The sequence below is a fragment of the Terrapene carolina genome, unplaced genomic scaffold (genome assembly GCF_002925995.2).
Source record: "Terrapene carolina triunguis isolate 2854851 unplaced genomic scaffold, T_m_triunguis-2.0 Scaffold96, whole genome shotgun sequence".
Lineage (NCBI taxonomy): Eukaryota > Metazoa > Chordata > Testudines > Emydidae > Terrapene > Terrapene triunguis.
In genome coordinates this window covers 55,444,400-55,462,958 of record NW_020664447.1, presented here as the reverse complement: position 1 = coordinate 55,462,958, position 18,559 = coordinate 55,444,400, and the positions used below count along the sequence as shown (strand labels likewise).

General features: G+C 39.0%; 1 protein-coding gene across 2 annotated transcripts in view; it reads right to left on the bottom strand.

Moving 5' to 3' along the window:
• Nucleotides 1–18,559, bottom strand: part of NPAS3 (neuronal PAS domain protein 3) — an 804,768-nt gene that overhangs the window by 62,287 nt on the left and 723,922 nt on the right. For both annotated transcript variants that reach the window (XM_024196025.3, XM_029911526.1), the window contains one exon: nt 15,224–15,342. In XM_024196025.3, the coding sequence (XP_024051793.1) occupies nt 15,224–15,342 (119 nt within the window). The remainder of the gene's footprint in view (nt 1–15,223; nt 15,343–18,559) is intronic.

Here is an 18,559-nt window from a genome sequence, read left to right as displayed (position 1 = left end):
TCAATTCTATGGGATGATTAAAAAATAACCAATAAAAAGGATATCATTTTTTCTCATTCAGTTCTGTAGGACTTTTCAGTAAGAAAAGGGAAACACTTCCAATGATCTTAGAAATTACAGTGGCATTTAAATGTTTAGATCTTGTGAATTAATAATTATGCCAATAGGCCAGATTTCCATGCTAATTTATACCCCATGAAATCCCACTGGTGCCTGGCCTTACTGGAGCTGGACAAGGTGTGAAACGGAGCAGGATTTGGCCCTGTCACCTGTAGAATATACTTCTGCCACCACTTTTCCTTATATTTCAATTTCTTCAAATCTGAGGTGAAACCCACAGGACACTTGGTACAAAAATGTGCTTTCAATAATTAAGTGCCCAGTTTAGCTGCTAAATTTAAAGCAAGGCAGGGCTATGGCACTGGATATTTTGTTGGATATATTTTCCTGTTTTGTGGGGTACTGGCTGCATGATTTGATAAAAACTGCAGCTAAATGAACTCTACAATTTGTATTCCTACAGCCAGAAGTTTATTGGCTTGCTTTTTTCCCCCGTTCGGCTCTGTCTGTAAGGTTCATTACTTACAGTTACTGCAGAATCAATCTGAACTGGCCAAAATCAGTGATGGAATTTATAGCACAATAAATGTACTGCCATACAAGCGCTGTTACACATGAAAGGGCCGGGGAATATTCTTTTCAGCAATCCTTCTACATAGCAGAGTGTACTGTTTTTATCAATTTAAAAGAATCATCACAGGCATATTTTGAGAGGTGTAATCCTGACAGCTACACAGCAGATTTTCTCTGAGGCAGGTATTGTTACAGGAAAACAATATTATTGATTAAAATCTTAGCATATTGGAACACAGAAGAGAAACTAAACACATCTTTTTCATTTTCCACATCAGTCCTTAGCAGCTCGATAGTACAAAAGTATAATTCATACAGGCCTTGTTAAGAAAACATTTTAACACTTCTTGAGATATGAATTAATAGTTCAGCAACACTGAAATAAGAGAAATAGCTTACTGGCTGATATTGTGGTGCATGTAGAATATGAAGAGCACTCAAAGATAATATATTAAGTATGGCATCAAAAGTTGTACGTTTATAAAGTCTAAGTTAAGATTTACATTGGTATTTAGTCTATTTTTCTTTCTAAGTGTCTGTGTTATGGACATAGTGTATTTTACATAATTTTGAAACACAGAAAGTTTTAACTTTAGCTTGATGCATTGCAAAAAACTATAGAAAAGATAGATGGCAGGCTGTCCTCCCCAAAACTCAATTTCATAATATGCATGTGATTGCTAATAGGCAGGCACTAAAAAACAATTTTCCTTGACGGAGAAGAGCTGATAAATTGTCAACATAAACTTCATCTGTGGTTGCTCCAGTGATCTAAAGCTCTTCTGTGAGTTTTGTACCATCAAAGTCTGCTTCTTACAACCGTATCAAAATTTATGAATGCATCTAACTATAAAGTGACTGAAAAGAACCCATAATGCATGTTGTTTATTGTGCATCAGCTTTTTGCTTCTTCAGTACATGCAGAAAACACTTTGTCCAGTTCCCCTTTCCTTACTCTCTACATGTGGTAATGAAAAAAGACAGACTAGATGGAAGATTTTCCTGGGAATTGACTTAAAACAAGGGCCTACTTTTACAGAAATCTTAGACTCAGACAGAGAGGTGAAAGTGCACTGAACTAATCTACATGACCTTTGTAGATATACAACTTCTTGAACTACCATTAGCATCGATAGCATTCTATTATTTGGTAAAAAGGAAATCTCCAATCACTTGAGAATGGAAAATAAAAACCAACTCAGATAATGGTTTTCAACAAGATACACTAGTGTTTCATATTAGCTTTGATACAGTGAGAAAACATGCACAGACACTGCAAAAAGTTTCAAAAGTGGAAAGGCTTATTCAGTTTACAGGAAATTTAATTAAGCATTCAATTCATGCACGCAAAAATTCTTGAGGAAAAAATCCAAACTATAAGACTTGTTTCTATTGAAATCCAAAGAATTTCAGCTCACATGCGGTGAAGGGGGAGCTATACAAGGAAGGCTGGATGGCTCCCCATTGTTCCTGACGTAAGAGCCCCAAACTCCCTTCCACAGCTCCTTACACTGGGCTAGGAAAAGAGGGGGATGGTCAGCTCCCTGCTTTCTGAGATGTAGGAGCCCCAAACATGCCTTACTCAGCTCCCATAAGAGATGATTTCCTTCAAATTCTTTTCCAGTCTATTTAATCTGATAACCATATCCCTTCCATACCAAGCACCTGCATTGGACATCTGCCCCAAATTTTATGTACTAAGTTGAGACATTATAACCAAATCCCTCTACTCCACCCCACCGGGTCCCAGGCCTGCTCTGGGAAAGTGGAAAAACCCACCATGCCTTGGCCAATCTGGGGTGAGGGAAAAATTCCTTCGCAGCCCCCTAAGGAAAAGGGTAAATAGTGTAATAGCCACAGTGGGTCAAGAGGGAGCCTAGTCCTTTTGCCAAGTTCATGAATGGCTGGATGCTGCCAGCCCCATCCTGGTAAAAGAGGGCCTCTCTGGGACTGCAAAGGGTATAAGTACCACCTCACTCTTTCAGTCAGCAGGAAGGGCAGTGCAGTGACCTTCTCTTGATCTGACCCCAACTGATTCCTGCCCTTCCTGTCCATCCTTGTAAACCTTCCCCCTCCTCCTCCTCACCTAGGGTGACCAGATGTCCCGATTTTATAGGGACAGTCCCGATTTTGGGGTCTTTTTCTTATATAGGCTCCTATTAGCCCCCACCCCGTCCCAATTTTTCACATTTGCTGTCTGGTCACCCTATACTCACCCATTGTAGGGGAGCCTTTAAAGAGGCAATGCCCCTTTTCTACCAGCCAACTGGACCAGGGTCCCCTTGCATGAAAGGTTGCGCTGAGCACATATAATTGGTCAGTGGAAAGACTATAAAACAGTATAATCAGGGCCTTCTGATCAGGAAGAGACATCACTTTTTCTATTTACAAGGAGGTGATCACCAGTGTAAAGTGAAACCATGGAGTTATCCATAATTCTTAATACTTCTTTTGGTTAAAGAAATGCTGTCAAGTTTGTAAGGCTCAAAACTTGACGCAGGTTTTCTTTCTTAGGTCTTTGCAAAGTCTATATGATTTCCACCTTATTTAAAAAATAATGATTCTTAGGGAAAAAATAAAGAACAACACCAACAGCCCACCACTTATGAAGGACTTAATCCTGCAGTCCATTAATTCAGGGAAAATTCCCACCAAATTCAATGGGACTTTTGCCTAAGTAACAGTGCTGGGTTTAGGCAGATACGCTTGTTCAGGCATATTTGGGCAGATTCAATGAGGTGTCCAGGTACCATAATTGCAAGTACTACATAAATATCCACATTACATTAGTTTAGGATGGAGAAACAGATTAGATAGATCATACAATTACAAGTCAGTATGACTACCTAAGGGGTGGGGAGAATGGTAGTAAAGAATCCAATTTCAGCTAGAAGTTTCCAAAGTGATTTTACAAACAAAAGTGTAAAACATATTGTTTACAAGTGATGAAACAGACCTTATCAGTGTCCTTTTAATAACAAGCAATTCATACAGAAATGTGCCCAAGACATTCAAAGAGAGAATGAAATACCTATTCATAAAAACATGTAATAAGTCACCTACTCAGAGCTCAGACCTCTGTATACATTCTACATGGACTCTGGAATACCAGTTCTACAATTACATTTGGGTGAAAAATTATCCTCAGTTGTAATATACTGGGTTGTTTTTTATTTTCTTGTTTCCCAGGTATTGGTGGAAATTAAGAAAGGCTTGTTTTTCCACAATTATTACCAAGAACTGATGTATTTCTTTTAACCAGTCACAAAATGGTTGGTTTTTAGGAAGAGCCATGTTAAAAAAATATTGTAATAACAATTAAAATTACTTATTTCGTACTGGTTATAGCTGTATTAAAGTGTATAAGCTCCAGGGTCAGTATAAGCCTTGCTCAGCTTTCTTTAAAAGCATTGGGAGTAATAAAGACTTCCATTTTATCTTCAGTGAAATAATACTGCTGAAATATTACCTCATTTTTGATGTCAGCGATGATTTCTTTTTACCTCCATGATGTCAAAAGGGAATTATTATTATTAGAATGACAGCTTCCTAATGATGCTGTAAAAAGAAGACACTGAAATCATTACAACCAAACATCTACATTGTGCCTTCTTATTGGTTAAGATAGGTTTTCTCCAAGCCTCATAGAGAATATGATATTCCTTTGTTAATGGAATAAATCAAGGGCAAGTACCTCAGAATTTAGAAATGGCAGAATAACCATTTTTCTTTATTTTTTTTTTCTTTGAGGGCCATGTTTCAAACAACTCTAGATAAATGGAGAAATGGACATCTGGATATGAAGAAAATCCAACTTCTGGAAATTTCTGAAATATATGGATAGAGCTAAAATTATATGGATAGTGGCCAACTTTCCCTCTAAGAAAGGCAGCAGCAGCATTCAAGTATATCCCCTGTACACAAGTTACTGCATCAGGATAAAGCTACAAACCCAGAGGATCAGGGTATCTGATAGTGGTTCTCTGCATTCTGCCACTGGCTTCATGTGTGATACTGAGAAAATCACTTAATCATTCTGTGCTCTGGTTTCCCCATCTGTAAAATGGGAATAAAAATGCATACACATCTTTTTAAACCACCTCGAGATCTATAGGGCAACACTGCTGTCTATGAATGCTAAATATTATTATTTCTAATAAGCAAAGCTGGGCTACAAAAACTATGGACCTTGCACCTTTTGTTGCCATTTACACATGTAAAAAGTGAATGAACAATGGTGCAAAATACCCATGTGAGTGAATGGAGAATTCAGATTTGTTGCCATTTTGCACTCTTTGCCCAGGTGAAAGTAGCTACATAAGGTGCAAGGCAGTGCTGAATCAGGCCCTTTATCCCAATATTTTCACACATATACATTTTACACAATACTTAATTGTGATTTAATATTTAGGGTTTTTTCCTGAAGAAAACATTTAATTTTATTTAGTGTATCAAGGACCTGACACAGAGCCAGGAACCAAGGAAACAGAACACTGGTCAATTTTAACTGCTGGCTATAAGCTGGAAGTCCCACTTCACAAACAGTATCTATAGAATGTAGGAGCCAGATAAATCCTAAAGCCGGTACCTCTTTGGAGTTGGAAAATGTATTACAGTTTTGAAAACTATTGATAACATTAATAAAATGTTCACTTATATAAAAAGAACAGACTTGATGAGTATTATTCTATGTTCTTTGGCATCTCTGTTTAAATATAGGCCTTCTTCTTCTCCTTAGGACTGTCATTTACTTGGTGGGCAAAAGCCCAACAGGCCAACACCACAACGCATCCCATGAAATTACAATCCACCCCTCCAGATAGAGGCAAAACAGTACTGGCTCCTGCTTGCTTGCTTGAAAAGGGGGAAGCCTCTTCTCCTTGTCCCTTTCCTCTCCCTCTCCCCACTGCTGGCAGGGAGCCCTATATTTTCTCCCATACTGGCTCCCAGGATGAAGATGGCTTTCCCGTCCCTTTTGTCTCTTCTCTTCATGGCTGTTCTGCGAGGTGAACTAGGGAAGTCCTCTCCAGTGTTCCCCATGAGGGTTCTAGTAAACTTCAAGCTACTGGGTCTAATAGTTTATTATTTGGCATTTCATTTTAACAGGTCAGCAATCAAAACAAGTGAAGTACCAATTACAGGAGCTGAACTATCAGTTCCAGGAACATGGAAGAAGATTTGGCAGTACACCTATAATAGACGTAAGGATGGGCTAGGGTTAAAGCACTAAATTGGAACTTAGAAGATCTGGGTTCAATTCCTTGTTCTGTCACAGCTTTGTGTGTGATCTTGGGTGAGTCATTTAATCTTGCTGTGCTTCATCCGTAAAATGGGTTGAATATTTTTTTCTAACACCGAGGGGCGTTTCAAGGATAAATTCACTTATATAATGAAGATAATGAATACTGAAGATTAGGCAATAAAACAATAATGACATGATGATGCCGATGCAGGTGAGAACCTGGATACAAAATAACAGAAAACTTTAGAAACTTGAGAAGAAACATTGGTAAAAAATAAAAGGTAGGAGGTAATGATGCTTTCTAGCTTCTCCTTAATTATGTGATGGGATCATTCAGTGTTTACAACATCGCTGTCCAATGACAGAAAAAAATGGATCTGTTACAGCAAAGCATGAAGAATTGTCACATGGACAGACAGTACGCTAAACAGGCTACATGTCTTTAACCAGGATAGCTTTCATGAAACTAACAAAGAAGCAGCCTGCTTCTGATGGAGATGTGGATGTTGAGCATATCACATTATGTATTTGTATCAGGAAAATAGTGAGAACAGTGAAGAAAAAATTACAAACAGTGAATGGATTCATGATTATGTCAGATACCTTTAATGAGCATGAAAACTCTTCATTAAAGGTATTTTCTCTATTATTTTTTTCACTTTGAAGGGCATATGATTTCAAAAATGGCAAATTTACTAATGAGTCCCAGCCTGTGTAGTTATATAATTGCATGGTTGCACAATCTTAGTCCTAATCAGGTAATCAGACGCCATTCAGAATGCACTATTTATTTATAGTAAGGTCTATATTAAATGATACAATTAACTAGATTATTGCAGTTAGCCAGTGCCTTCAGTAGAGGGTGCTGTACTGTCCCCCGCCAGTTCTTATCCTCCAACAGTACGCAATATTTAAAAGAAAAATGAAGGTATGTTTGCCTGGGCATATGAAAGTTAATGCATGAGGGAAGCAGTTAGTCTAGGGTGAAAAAGAAGGTTCTTGTTTCAACACTCAAATGGAAACAATTACATTTATTCTTACAAAAATATAATTACGTTTATAGATGCAGAATATTTCAGACACACTCTGAGCACTATGGAAATAATTATAGATCCTTCTTCTGGAAATAGTCTTTTTATTCCACAGTTCACCTGACTTTCAGAAGAACACTGAAACATCACTGTTAAATTATCTGCAAGAAGCCTGATTGTCTTCTTACTTACGCCATGTAAATCAGGAATAGCTCCACTGAAGCCAATGGTAATACATTGGAGTAAAATGAGTGCAAATGGGAGGAGAAGCATACCTAACATCAGATGTTTAACTTACTATATCTATTAAGAGAAGACGCTGTGATTATGGATCAGGAGCTTTATGTTTCCTAATCAGCCATTGCTAACTTCATTTTACCAGATCTGGGTGACATGCAAAAACTGAGAAATGAATGTTCTCACACAGACATACTGAGCTGAATTCAGTCCTGCTAGCAGCAGATACAACTCCATGAAATTCAGTTCAGTTTCACCTGCATACAACAGGGTTTGAATCTGGCTTACTGTTGCTAGCTGAATAAAATATTACCACCACTTGTGGACAGATGGACTGTTTCTGCAGAAAGGAACAGACATGTGGTGGTCTTCCACACTAGCTTAGCATCAGATGCATCATTTTCAATTAATCAACTCCTTGTTTTTTCCTAGCCTACTGTGGATAGCAACATGGTAGTGCTGAATGCAGGAGACTGGACTAGAAGATCTCTCGAGGTCCCTTCCAGTCCTAGGATTCTATGAACACTGAGCCACTGTGACATGTTGTGGGGTTGGCTAAAAAGGGACACACACAGTGGAACACTTTATAAAATATTTACATGGGGAAAGGGAAGTGGGCCAAACCCTCCACTGGCACTAGCTAAGCAGAGCAGCAAGAATGAGCAGGGGTGTTAGCAGGAGCATCTTCTGCACAAGAAATCCTGCTAGACTGGTAGGCAAGACCCACACGAACTGTGGGGCTCATATGGCTGCTCTACTGAGCATGTTGATCCACTGCCAATAATCACTCACTGGCTGATGATAGCAGTGGATACGCTAGTCAACTTGGGGAACTGAATACACCTTTGCTTCAACAGACCCTTCCCCTTTGGGAACATGGTGCATGCTAGGGATTTCTCCTAGCACACACTTATGTGCCATGAGGTATTTTGTCTGGTTATTTTTGTGGTGAGAAGAGAATGCCACCATTCTCTTTCCACTGCTCTCTGCTTATTAGCACAGCAAATGATAGGCTCTAGCCCTGGGTATGTATGTAAGTTCCTCCCTTTCAAACTTACAAAACATTCACTTGTGTTTAAAATTCACATAACTGTTCAAATAATTCACATGCATATTCCCCTATACATTCAAAAAATCCAGATGACTGTAGTTGCCAATGAATGTGCTGCACATATGCTGTAGTCTGTGGTCCTTCTTAAAGAATACCATTTAGGTTCTCTTCTTCTTTCTGGAATATTTTAATATGTATAGGACTGACTGCTGATCTCACACTTGTTTTACACCAATATAACCTCACTGACTTTAATGGAGTTAGCTCCAGATTTAAGATGCTGTGTGACCAAAAGCAGGACCCCTTGTTGCTAAATTTGTGATGATATTCTCTGTACCTGTTTATTCTATGAGAAGTGGATTTATGGATGGAAATAACTGATCTATCTCTGAAAGACTGAGTTTGCTTAACTTAATATTTTACTTCTCTTTTAGAATCTAGTTTTTGAGCTAAGCCAGCCTCCATTTACACAGTATGGAACGTATTGCACCTGCAGTCAGAACTCAAAGGCTGTGTGAAAATTTAAGACAAGATTCAGGAGAAACAATGATTTAGGTGTCAAGAATATTGCATCTGCAGTCATCATGAGGAAGTCTGGGTCAATGATCAAAGCCTGAGTCCTTCCAGTCTCCATTGACTGCTACTGAAAAGGCCTTTTACATAACAGTAGCTAGCTACCTTCTTACATGGTCCATATCAGCATATATTTGAGCATCTCACACATTAATTAATGCATTCTCTCAGTATCTCTCTGAGGTAGGGAGGTGTTGGCATTTCCATTTCAAAAGTGCTCAGCATTTAGAATAAGAACTTGACAACAATGGGAGCTGGCAGGTGCTGTGTACTTTTTGAAAATCTGGCCACTTTACTTAGGTGCTTATATAGGAACTGAGTTCTTTTGGAAAAAATGACCCTATGACTTACCCAAGATCTTACAACCATTCTATAGCAGAGCCAGGCAATGAACCCAGATAACCCTAGTCCCAGGATCATCCTTTCTCCACCATATTGGTATATTTACAGGTAGACACATCATAAAGCTCAGATTGGCATGTTAGTGTTGTGTTCTTTTCTAAGAATGCTGCATCCTTACTAACAGACAAGCTTCCTTTTGCCTAAAGGTCATCGATTTACATGGGCAAATTCTAGATCAGTTCTTCCTCTCTGACAAATTACCTGCGAGTCTCCTCATTGCTGAGGAAACTGGGATACGTATGTGGTGACATTTAGAAAATTCTCTGTATAATATGTTTCCTGATGTTGGTTTCTTATTCCTCCTTCCCTGGGTTAGTGTGACTCAAGGTGGTGTGGCTGGAGCTTTGTGATGAAATTTTGACTTCTACAGCTTGCTTCTTGTATAGAAAGGTCACACTGTGCTCTCAGGTCCTATCTTATCAGGAAAGATAAGGAAGCCTGACAGAAATTCATTTGTGAGATCCAAAAATGAAAAGCATTCAGGACCAAAATAATGAAAGAGAGGTAAAGAATTTAGACCAACCTGTTCAAACCTGATTGCTTAAACTTAAATCCATACTTGGATACCACAATAAAAGTGGTCTGATTTTCATGAGTGTTGCACAGCCACAACTTCCACTGAAGTCAGTAATAGCTGAAGGTGATCAGCTCCCCCTAAAAATCAGGCTACTGAATATTAACATTTTGGTCCTTAGTTCTAAAGATTCAGAAAGAAATGTCTGGAATCAAGCAATGGGTGCACTGCTTCTAGCCAACCAATAGATACTTGGCAATCATGATCATTTATGGTTCATTTAAATCTTTTAATTCAATTAAAAATAGGTAAGAATATATGGAGTAAATTCTGGCCTTCCATGATTGTGCTGCACCATAAATGTTTAAAAATCAAGGTGGTGCCAGGAATGTTTTCACTAGTAGAGCCATCTGTTAATGCCGAGCAGGATGGCTCAAAGTCCACAGTGGAACACCCCCTGGTGGGCCTTTAAAAAAGAAGCAGGCCTTCCCCACCTGTTTAGCATCTACTGCAGACAGTTCTAGAGCATAGACATCTTGCAGATAAAGATCTAAATCCTTAAAGGTGAGATTTTCAAAAGGCACAAAGGGCAGGCAGGCATCCCTAAATTCACGTAGCTGGAGTAGCATAACTTAGGTCGACTTACTGCGGTGTCTACACCATGCTGGGTCGATGGGAGAGCGTCTCCCATTGACTTACCTTACTCCTCTCATTCCCGGTGGAGTACTGGAATCGATCGGAGAGCGCTGTGCCGTCGATTTAGTGGGTCTTCACTAGACCCGCTAAATCGACCCCCAGTGCATTGATCGGAGCAGCGTCAATCCCTCAGTAGTGTAAACGTAGCCTAAAACATTAAACTGAGGTAAACTAGAAATTAGAAAAAAATCAGGAGTCTCAAGAAAATGATCTGGCATTATGAGAACTCTGAATGCGAATGTAAATTCTACAGGAAGTTTGGATTTCAAGCACTAAAATTAATATGCAACTGGCTACCAACTTTACTACGACTTTAATAGAGACTTCACAATAGAGAACACAGCCATGTGAAAATGTCTAATTATAAACTAGTGTGTAGAAAATTAGCACTGGACAATAGAAAAAAGTAATTAACTTAGACCACAAAGACTAATTTGTGTAAATTATTTTATAGACTTTCAAACATTTTTTCAGTTTTGCAGGTATACGTTTTTCAACATTATTTTTATATACATTTATAGAGTGGTCAAGTATGCAATGTGACTGTACAGGCTGTATCATCCTTTTGGCTGGCCTGCCCTGCAGGCTGTTGGGCAGGAGGATGGGGACATGCTCCCACTTCCGCCCCACCCCCTGTGAGATGCCTAGTATCCTGGGAGGTGCAGACAGGGCTGCCGAGAGCGGGTTCGGGCCCCGGTGAAATTTTTTTTTGGGCCCCCCAGCAAGAGCAGACCAGCTAAACAGGGCCGACAAGTGGGGGGGAAGCCGGGCCCGGAATTTTTTCGGGCCCCCCAGCAAGGGCGGACCGGCTAAACAGGGCCAATGGGGGGGGGGGGAGCCGGGGCCCCTTCAGGACCACCGGGCCCCGGTAATTTGTGCTGGCTCCCCGCCCCCCCCGTCGGCCCTGGGTGCAGAGGTATTAGATCCTGATCATCACAACATATCACAGTGGATCAGGAAACGTATCATTTGATTTGACATCATCTTCAATTAAAACTGGCTTTGATCACGTCTAAAAGTAGAACAGTATAAACTCTGAACTCAGGTCTGAGTGTTTAAGAGACAGATGAGGCATCCCCCCACCCCCCGAGGAAAACAAAGAGGGAAGCAGATAAAATGGAAAGAAAATCCAAAAAAAAGTAAGGTCTCTTTATATTGATGAAAGAAGGCAGAAAAAAGATAAAGTGATACATTTCTAGCAATGAGAAGCACAGTAAGCCTTGGCATCATGTATCTTAGATAACAGCTGTAACAGTAATAAATCCTGAGGTTTGCAGTGAATTGAACCATTATCATTGTTTCTTTTTATTTGTTTTCATTGTGTTTTGTCAGCTGACTACATGCCTTCTTGCTTTACTCTTATACGTTTTTGGTTTACTTCCTGAAAATAAAATAGATATACAACAATGCATGTATAATCTTTCCCTATAAGCTCCCAGCATAAGCATGGGCGAAGCTCCATTCAGGAAAAGGAGGAAGATGGAACACACTGAAAAGAGAATGGGGAGGCGGGGTCAGATGAATCATGTAATGATTTCCCTATTCTAGATAAAAACAGCTGTTTATATGAGCATAATTTAAGGGACAAGAGACTAGGCTTTCATCTGTAGAGATAATTTAGGACTAATTAAATCTGTCCTAAAGGGGGATGGACTAGATCAATACAACTGATTCAGCAATCTCATTTTCGGACCCGTTCTCAATCTTACGCAATTTCTTCTGAGGCAGGGGCTCTCCCATTGTGAGGACTGCCCAAGCACCTCATGGATCATCTGATTCACTTACTGTCTAAAGAAGCCGTTTCTTGGGTTAGCCTTTAGAGCAGCAGGACTTACCGAGTGATCCCACATTGTCTCATGGCACAGAACTTCGCTGTGTGCCTTGCTGTGCTGCACTACTTTTTCATATTGGGGGCAGTCATGTGTCTTTTCTTTGTGGCATGTCCACAGCTGCAGTGCAATTTGGATAGTGCTCCTTCCTTTGTCTACCTTATTTTTTAGTTGCCTATCCGTTGCACAAGGCTCTTTGTCCTTTCTGTTTATTTTAATAAAACATGCCTGGACCCAAAAAGGTTCTGGTCTACCACTGGATTTCTGATGGTCAATGAAGAAGATGGGAGCTTTCCTGTAAGTGTCATTGGCACTCACTAGAGCAATTGAATTTTATTCTTCTTGGCAGGTTTAATAACAAAGGCTGATGTGTTCTTTATATTTGGATATAAATTACAAAAATTGAGAATTATATTTAAATAAAAAAGGTCTCATGTTGATTTAAAAATGTACATGATTCACTTTTTCTGCTGTCAATATACCATTTTATTAGGGGTCACTATGCTATGGACAACTATCTAAATGTAGCCTTAACTATAGTGTCTCGTATTGAGTAAATGCCCTAGTGAGCATTTCAAAAACTGTTGAACTTCAACACTTCCAAAAAAAGTGTATTTTTCTTCTTTCGTAAAACAAAACAGACAACCCCCCAGAACATTCTTATACAAACATCTTTAAAACATGTTAAAAGTGTGGCATAAATCTACTTTAACAGTAAACTCAGAGATAAAGACCCATCCTGTGTTGCTGTTCCATAGTAGATGATGTGGCCCCCTATTTGGGCCTACACCAACATAGGATTATAGGAATACAGCCAAAATGGAGAGAGATAAGGATGAAACTTCAGCACTTGAGTCCAGTTTCCCGTATTCTGTAACATTCACTGCTGGTGAAAAATGGCAGATTGAAAATCTTGAAAAGTGAATTCTTCTACTTATTCACAATCCAATTACAGCACAGCCAACTACGATGCAAGTTCCCTGCCAGTGTAACCAAGTCCTAGCCTAGAGGCACCATGTCTAAGGCTACATCTACACTGCATGCTTCTTTTGACGGTGTGCTGAGTATGTGCTCAAGTAGCTCTCACTTCCAGCATGGGTTAAAGTAACAGTGTAGACCGTGAGGCCTGGCTAGGGTGAATAGAGTACAGGCATGCCTGAAGGGTGTGGGTACTTACCCAAGTACGTACCCTACATAGCTCTCTACTTGCCCAAGCCATGCCTCCCCATCTACACTGCTATTTTTACCCGTGTACTGTCCTGCAGCCTCCCAGTGGCTCGAACCTTTCTCTGCCATAGGAAAAGACTCCAGCAGCAGGGAAAGACACTGGCAGCCTGAAGGCAGCAGGGAAGGGCTGTGGCAGTTCCCCACTGCTAGAGCATTTTCTTGCTGGAGGGAAAGACTAACCCGCAGCTCCCTGTTGCTGGAGGTTTTCCCCACTGCAGGTAAGGACTCCGGCAATAGGGAGGCTGATGGGAAAGGCTCTGCTAGCTCCCCACTCCTGGAGCCCTTCCCCACTGAAGGTAAAGACTCTGACAAGTGGGGAAAGGTTCTGCTGCTGAAGCTTTCCCTGCGGCTTCCCCCCTGCCACAGTCTGTCACTGACATATACACATGGCAGTGTGAGCACAGCTTGCTTTTCACTGAGGCTTGTAGCTATGCTACCTTATATGCCACCAAAAGTGGCGAGTGGTGTAGACGTAGCCTAAGGGTGAGAGGGTTGTTCAACTTCCACATCCATTCATTCCTTTGTCTCCCTCCCAGAACTGCCAACAAAGGTCCCAGTGTCAATGTTTTCTGTGATGTGGCAACCTGCCCAGTATGAATTGTATTGAGACCATCAATTCAAGTGTTGACAACTAAACAGCCATCCGATGATAACTTTTGGTGCCTTATGAAATCAGTGACTTGGAGTGAAAGACTCTAAATCCCATTAACAACAACTTGAAATCACCAAGATCCAGACACCATTCACCATCCAACTAATTTACTTGCAAGGAAGATATTTTCACCAGGAGATTCTCAATTGTTAAGTAGAATACCTTGATGTTATATTCACAGAGATTTTTTTTTTTAGTTGGGTGAAGTGAAGAATTCTATTTCAAAACTACTCTACTCCATCTCTAAATTAAAAAATACTGTTCAAAGTTTTAAAAAGATCACTGACACATCTTCTTTAAATATGTAAACATGCTCAGGCCCACTTCCTTAAGTACTGGAGTGTCACTCAGATATTTGTCACAATATTTAATGGACGAGACATTTCATCTCAGAAGATAACAATGCTAAAAATGTGCTTTCCCTCATACTCTTGATGTGCAGCAAAGCCATTTCTAGCCATAGGCACTATGGGTTATATATGATTAAAGAAAAATGAAATTGTTGTTAAGGAGGATGAGAGCTTCACCTCTTAAAGAAATCCAACAATGTAATGTTTCTTGAGAAGAAGTCAGCCCTTACAGCAGTTGCCCCATGGGCAGACAGCGTAAGAAAAATGGTGGAAGAGTATTCAATGTAACTTGTTGTCTACTTCAGCTTGAATGGTGGAAAGCATTAAATATCTATAGCATTCCATCTGGTGAGAGCTGGTACGATGATCACTCTGAGATATGACCTAAAGTCAAACTAACTAGAAAAAAAGATTAGGAAAACATTTATGTGTGGCAATTTTCTAATATTAATAGGGATATTATTTTGACTTACCTTTCTTGGCTTAATACACTCCCATCCTTTGAAGACTAGTATTTTGAGTGTAAAAAAAAAAGTGTTGTCCGTAATGAAGACTAGTATAATGGAGGTTTAGTGCATTTGCAAAATCTCATAGAGGAAAAATGTACCACCTGTATTTTAATAATGAATGTGAAGCAAATTTAAACAATTAATGCTTAATTCCCTTGCCGATTAATATACATACAGTGAGGTGAGCATGGAGCAAAAATGAACATAATATGTACATTTGACATAAGGTTGGATAATTTGAAGATGTCAATATTTCATGTTGCAGAGCAAAGCTTACCTTGTATCCTGATGATTTGATGTGCACTCCTCGCTTGGTCAGAGTAGATTTCATTCGGATGAAAAAAGAGCGCTCTAGGGTGTTGTCAGTGGTTAGTAGACTGGGGCTTGTTGATTCCACTAGGGAATAGAAAAAAAATACATACACAGATGATTTAGATTTTTATACAGCCCCTCTAAGCTATTTCTCAGGTGCAATCCTTGAACTCGCTAAAAATAAATGACTGATGGATGCTGAGTGTTGTAATCAATTTACCTCATTTACAAAATGTTTATTTAGCAAAAAAAAATTGAAAAATATATGTACAAACAGTAACTCTCATTTTCAGGTTCTTTTTTCCCAAAGAATTTTAAACACAGAGTTGCCTCATTAACTCTTTCCTACGCAATTATGCTGCTAGCTTTTTTTTTTTTAATTGTGAAGTTCCTTAATGTTATGTGACAGGGTCAGTGTTATTGGGGAGGCAAGGCTGTCTACTGAAATACATCTGCAAATTCTAATCCAGAATTCTATCCCCCGTTTTCCCTACTTTGTTTGCTGTGACACCTTGGTCACACTTCAGCTCTTGATGCCTCAGTTTCCCCATTAGTTTGGGTTAATTAATACCCAGAAAGCACCATGTGACCATCAGATGAAAAGCACTACTATTATGATTGGCAATAATAACAATAATAATTAGGTATTAGTGACTAATGACGATGAAACGGCTTCAAGATCCATTTAGCGTTAAGTGAAGTTTCCTCTTTGAAACTACAGACCACACCTTTGTGTTCAGATGCCTCAGCCACAAGACATATAGTAGATAAGAACAAATGGTATGTGCCAAGTATGATAAAATAATATATGCAGATTTAGGGAATGTAATATCACCATGTTCCCCATGCAACTTTTTAATATTTTTGTTTTCAGTCCAAAGGTTTCTATGCAATGTTTTCTTCTAACAAATAATTCACAGAAGCTTCTGGAGCAACCCTACAACAAACAACTGCTGGGAATGAAACATATTTCAGTTCCAAGGAGTTATTATAAGCAACAATGAATAAAAAAAAAGATGTTTAAAATCAAGAAAAATACCTTGTTGCTGTCCTTTTAGAGAATATGATCAATTTCTGGTCAAAACCATTCCAAGTATTTATAAAAGCATTTGATATGCAGCACATACAAACCCTGCTTGCTTGTGAGCTAAGGATTATCTTGTGTTGTGCTTGTTCTAATGTGGTCACGTTTTCTTGTATTTATGGCATTTCAACTCTGTTATGATGAAACTGCTGACAAGAATGCCCCTTTCTTTAGTATCTCTTTTAAGGTTTTTTGTTTTAGAGAGCATGAATTCGATGTCATTTTAAATGTACAGCTCTTTATCACTCGAGGGAAAAGCAGAGCCATGTTATATTTAGTACTTTCATTTCTTCTGATTAAATATGAATTACTATGAAATTTTTCTCATCATCTAACACGCCATAATACGCCAACAGCTTTTTAATACACTATATAAGCACAAACTTCTGCTCTAAGAGTTTAATTTGCCCCTCTAATCCAATCACATCAACCTTATTTCTCTTATCAGAGATTCCCATTTTGAATTAAATGAGCTCATTAGTTTTAATCAAAAGCAGAGAGATCAAAACTTAAACGTAAATGCTTTAGATCAGAACTGTCAGTCAGCCGTGCAGTTCTATTTTACTAAAACACAAGATCAGAGACCCTTAGAACCAATTTTTTCTCGTAAGGGATGCTGAGAGCTTGAAGATGCTATATCCTTTTTTTTTTTTCCCAAGGACAGATTATACATTTAAGGTTAGACTTAATTTAGAGCTTTTTTTTTCATCCTGGTGGAAATGGAAAAGTATGCCAATCTACTGTTGTCTCTTTCACATTTATTGGTGCTGGTCCTCAGAGACCTGAACAAACGTGAAGCCATCAGAATCCATGCCACAAACCTGGCCTCAAAAAATTCAGCTCTGCTCAACAATATCATGTTTGCAACATCTAAGAAATGAAACTTTCAAAAAAAGGAAATGTATTTCAGGTCAAGGTTACTGGAACTCTGATACAGCAATGAAGGGCCAACCAGAATACAAGCAGTACTTGTGATATGAGAATCATTATTAATTATTACTGCCTACAGTACAGTGCTTTAAGAGTACATTAAGAAACCACAGCATGGGTGCTTCCTGCTGTGTGAAGAAATGCGAGAATCAGCTTAACATGTGCAGTAGTTGCAGTCCAGCGCATTATACCCTAATACAGGCAATAAGTACGACATGTCCCCATGTGTTGTAATGGTAATTACCTAAACACACAGAAGTAATGTTAATTAAACACACAAAACCTTGCATCTGAATAAAATTAAAGCTGTGGCATGAACCTATCATACCCAAGAAATGTAAAGATGAGAACATTTTATCCTTAATTCACATTTCTGAAGAAAAGTGAAACAACCTATATTTAGTAAAGTATCCTTGGCACTGAATATTTCCTGGGTTCTTTTGAGCTTGTATCACAAGCTTGACATTATTTGACCTTTAACATATCTATAAAACCTATATATCTTTCAGTGAACGTTATATCATGCAATGTTATTTAATAATGTTAATCATCATTATGCATATGGTATTTTAAAGGTAGGATAAAAAGTCACAGGGACATATTCTACCCTTGCTACATGCACAGAACACACCTACTGACGTCAATGTGAGATTTGCAGAGAGATAAACGGTGGAATATGGCCACTGTGAATGCCCAAGAGTTGATTTTAAATGTTAATCACTGAGCCATTTAATAATATTTTTTCCAATTATATCGAAGGAGAATAGCAATCTAAGTGCCATCAGAATGAAAATCTAAAACATTTCATGTTTAAAGAGATCTTTTGGCATTTTAGAAGTGCAAAAAAGCAAGAATCTGGGAAAGTCTACTTTGCTTCAATTGGTGATGTTCAAGAGAACAATCCTGCATTCTTTGTACTTCCCAACTATTACTGAAGACAATATGAGTATGGAAGGCAGAAGGAATGTATACATTGTCTCCAAGAGCATAAAAATGCAACCTGTGATATCTGTACTAATGTATTACCCAGATTAAAAGGTCAAGCAAACCCCCCAGCCAGACCCAAATGGGGGAAACACATGAACTAAGGCCCAGATCCTGCAAAGAGCTTTCTGTGGATGGACATCTGCACCTGCATGGAGCCTCACTGACTTCATGAAACAGAACCAAACAATATAGAACAATGTAAGTCATACCTCTCCAACAGCAATAACAGAAGCACGGTATCCATGTCTGATGCACAAACATATACATATTCAAACAATTTGTCCCTGAGGAGAGAGAGCA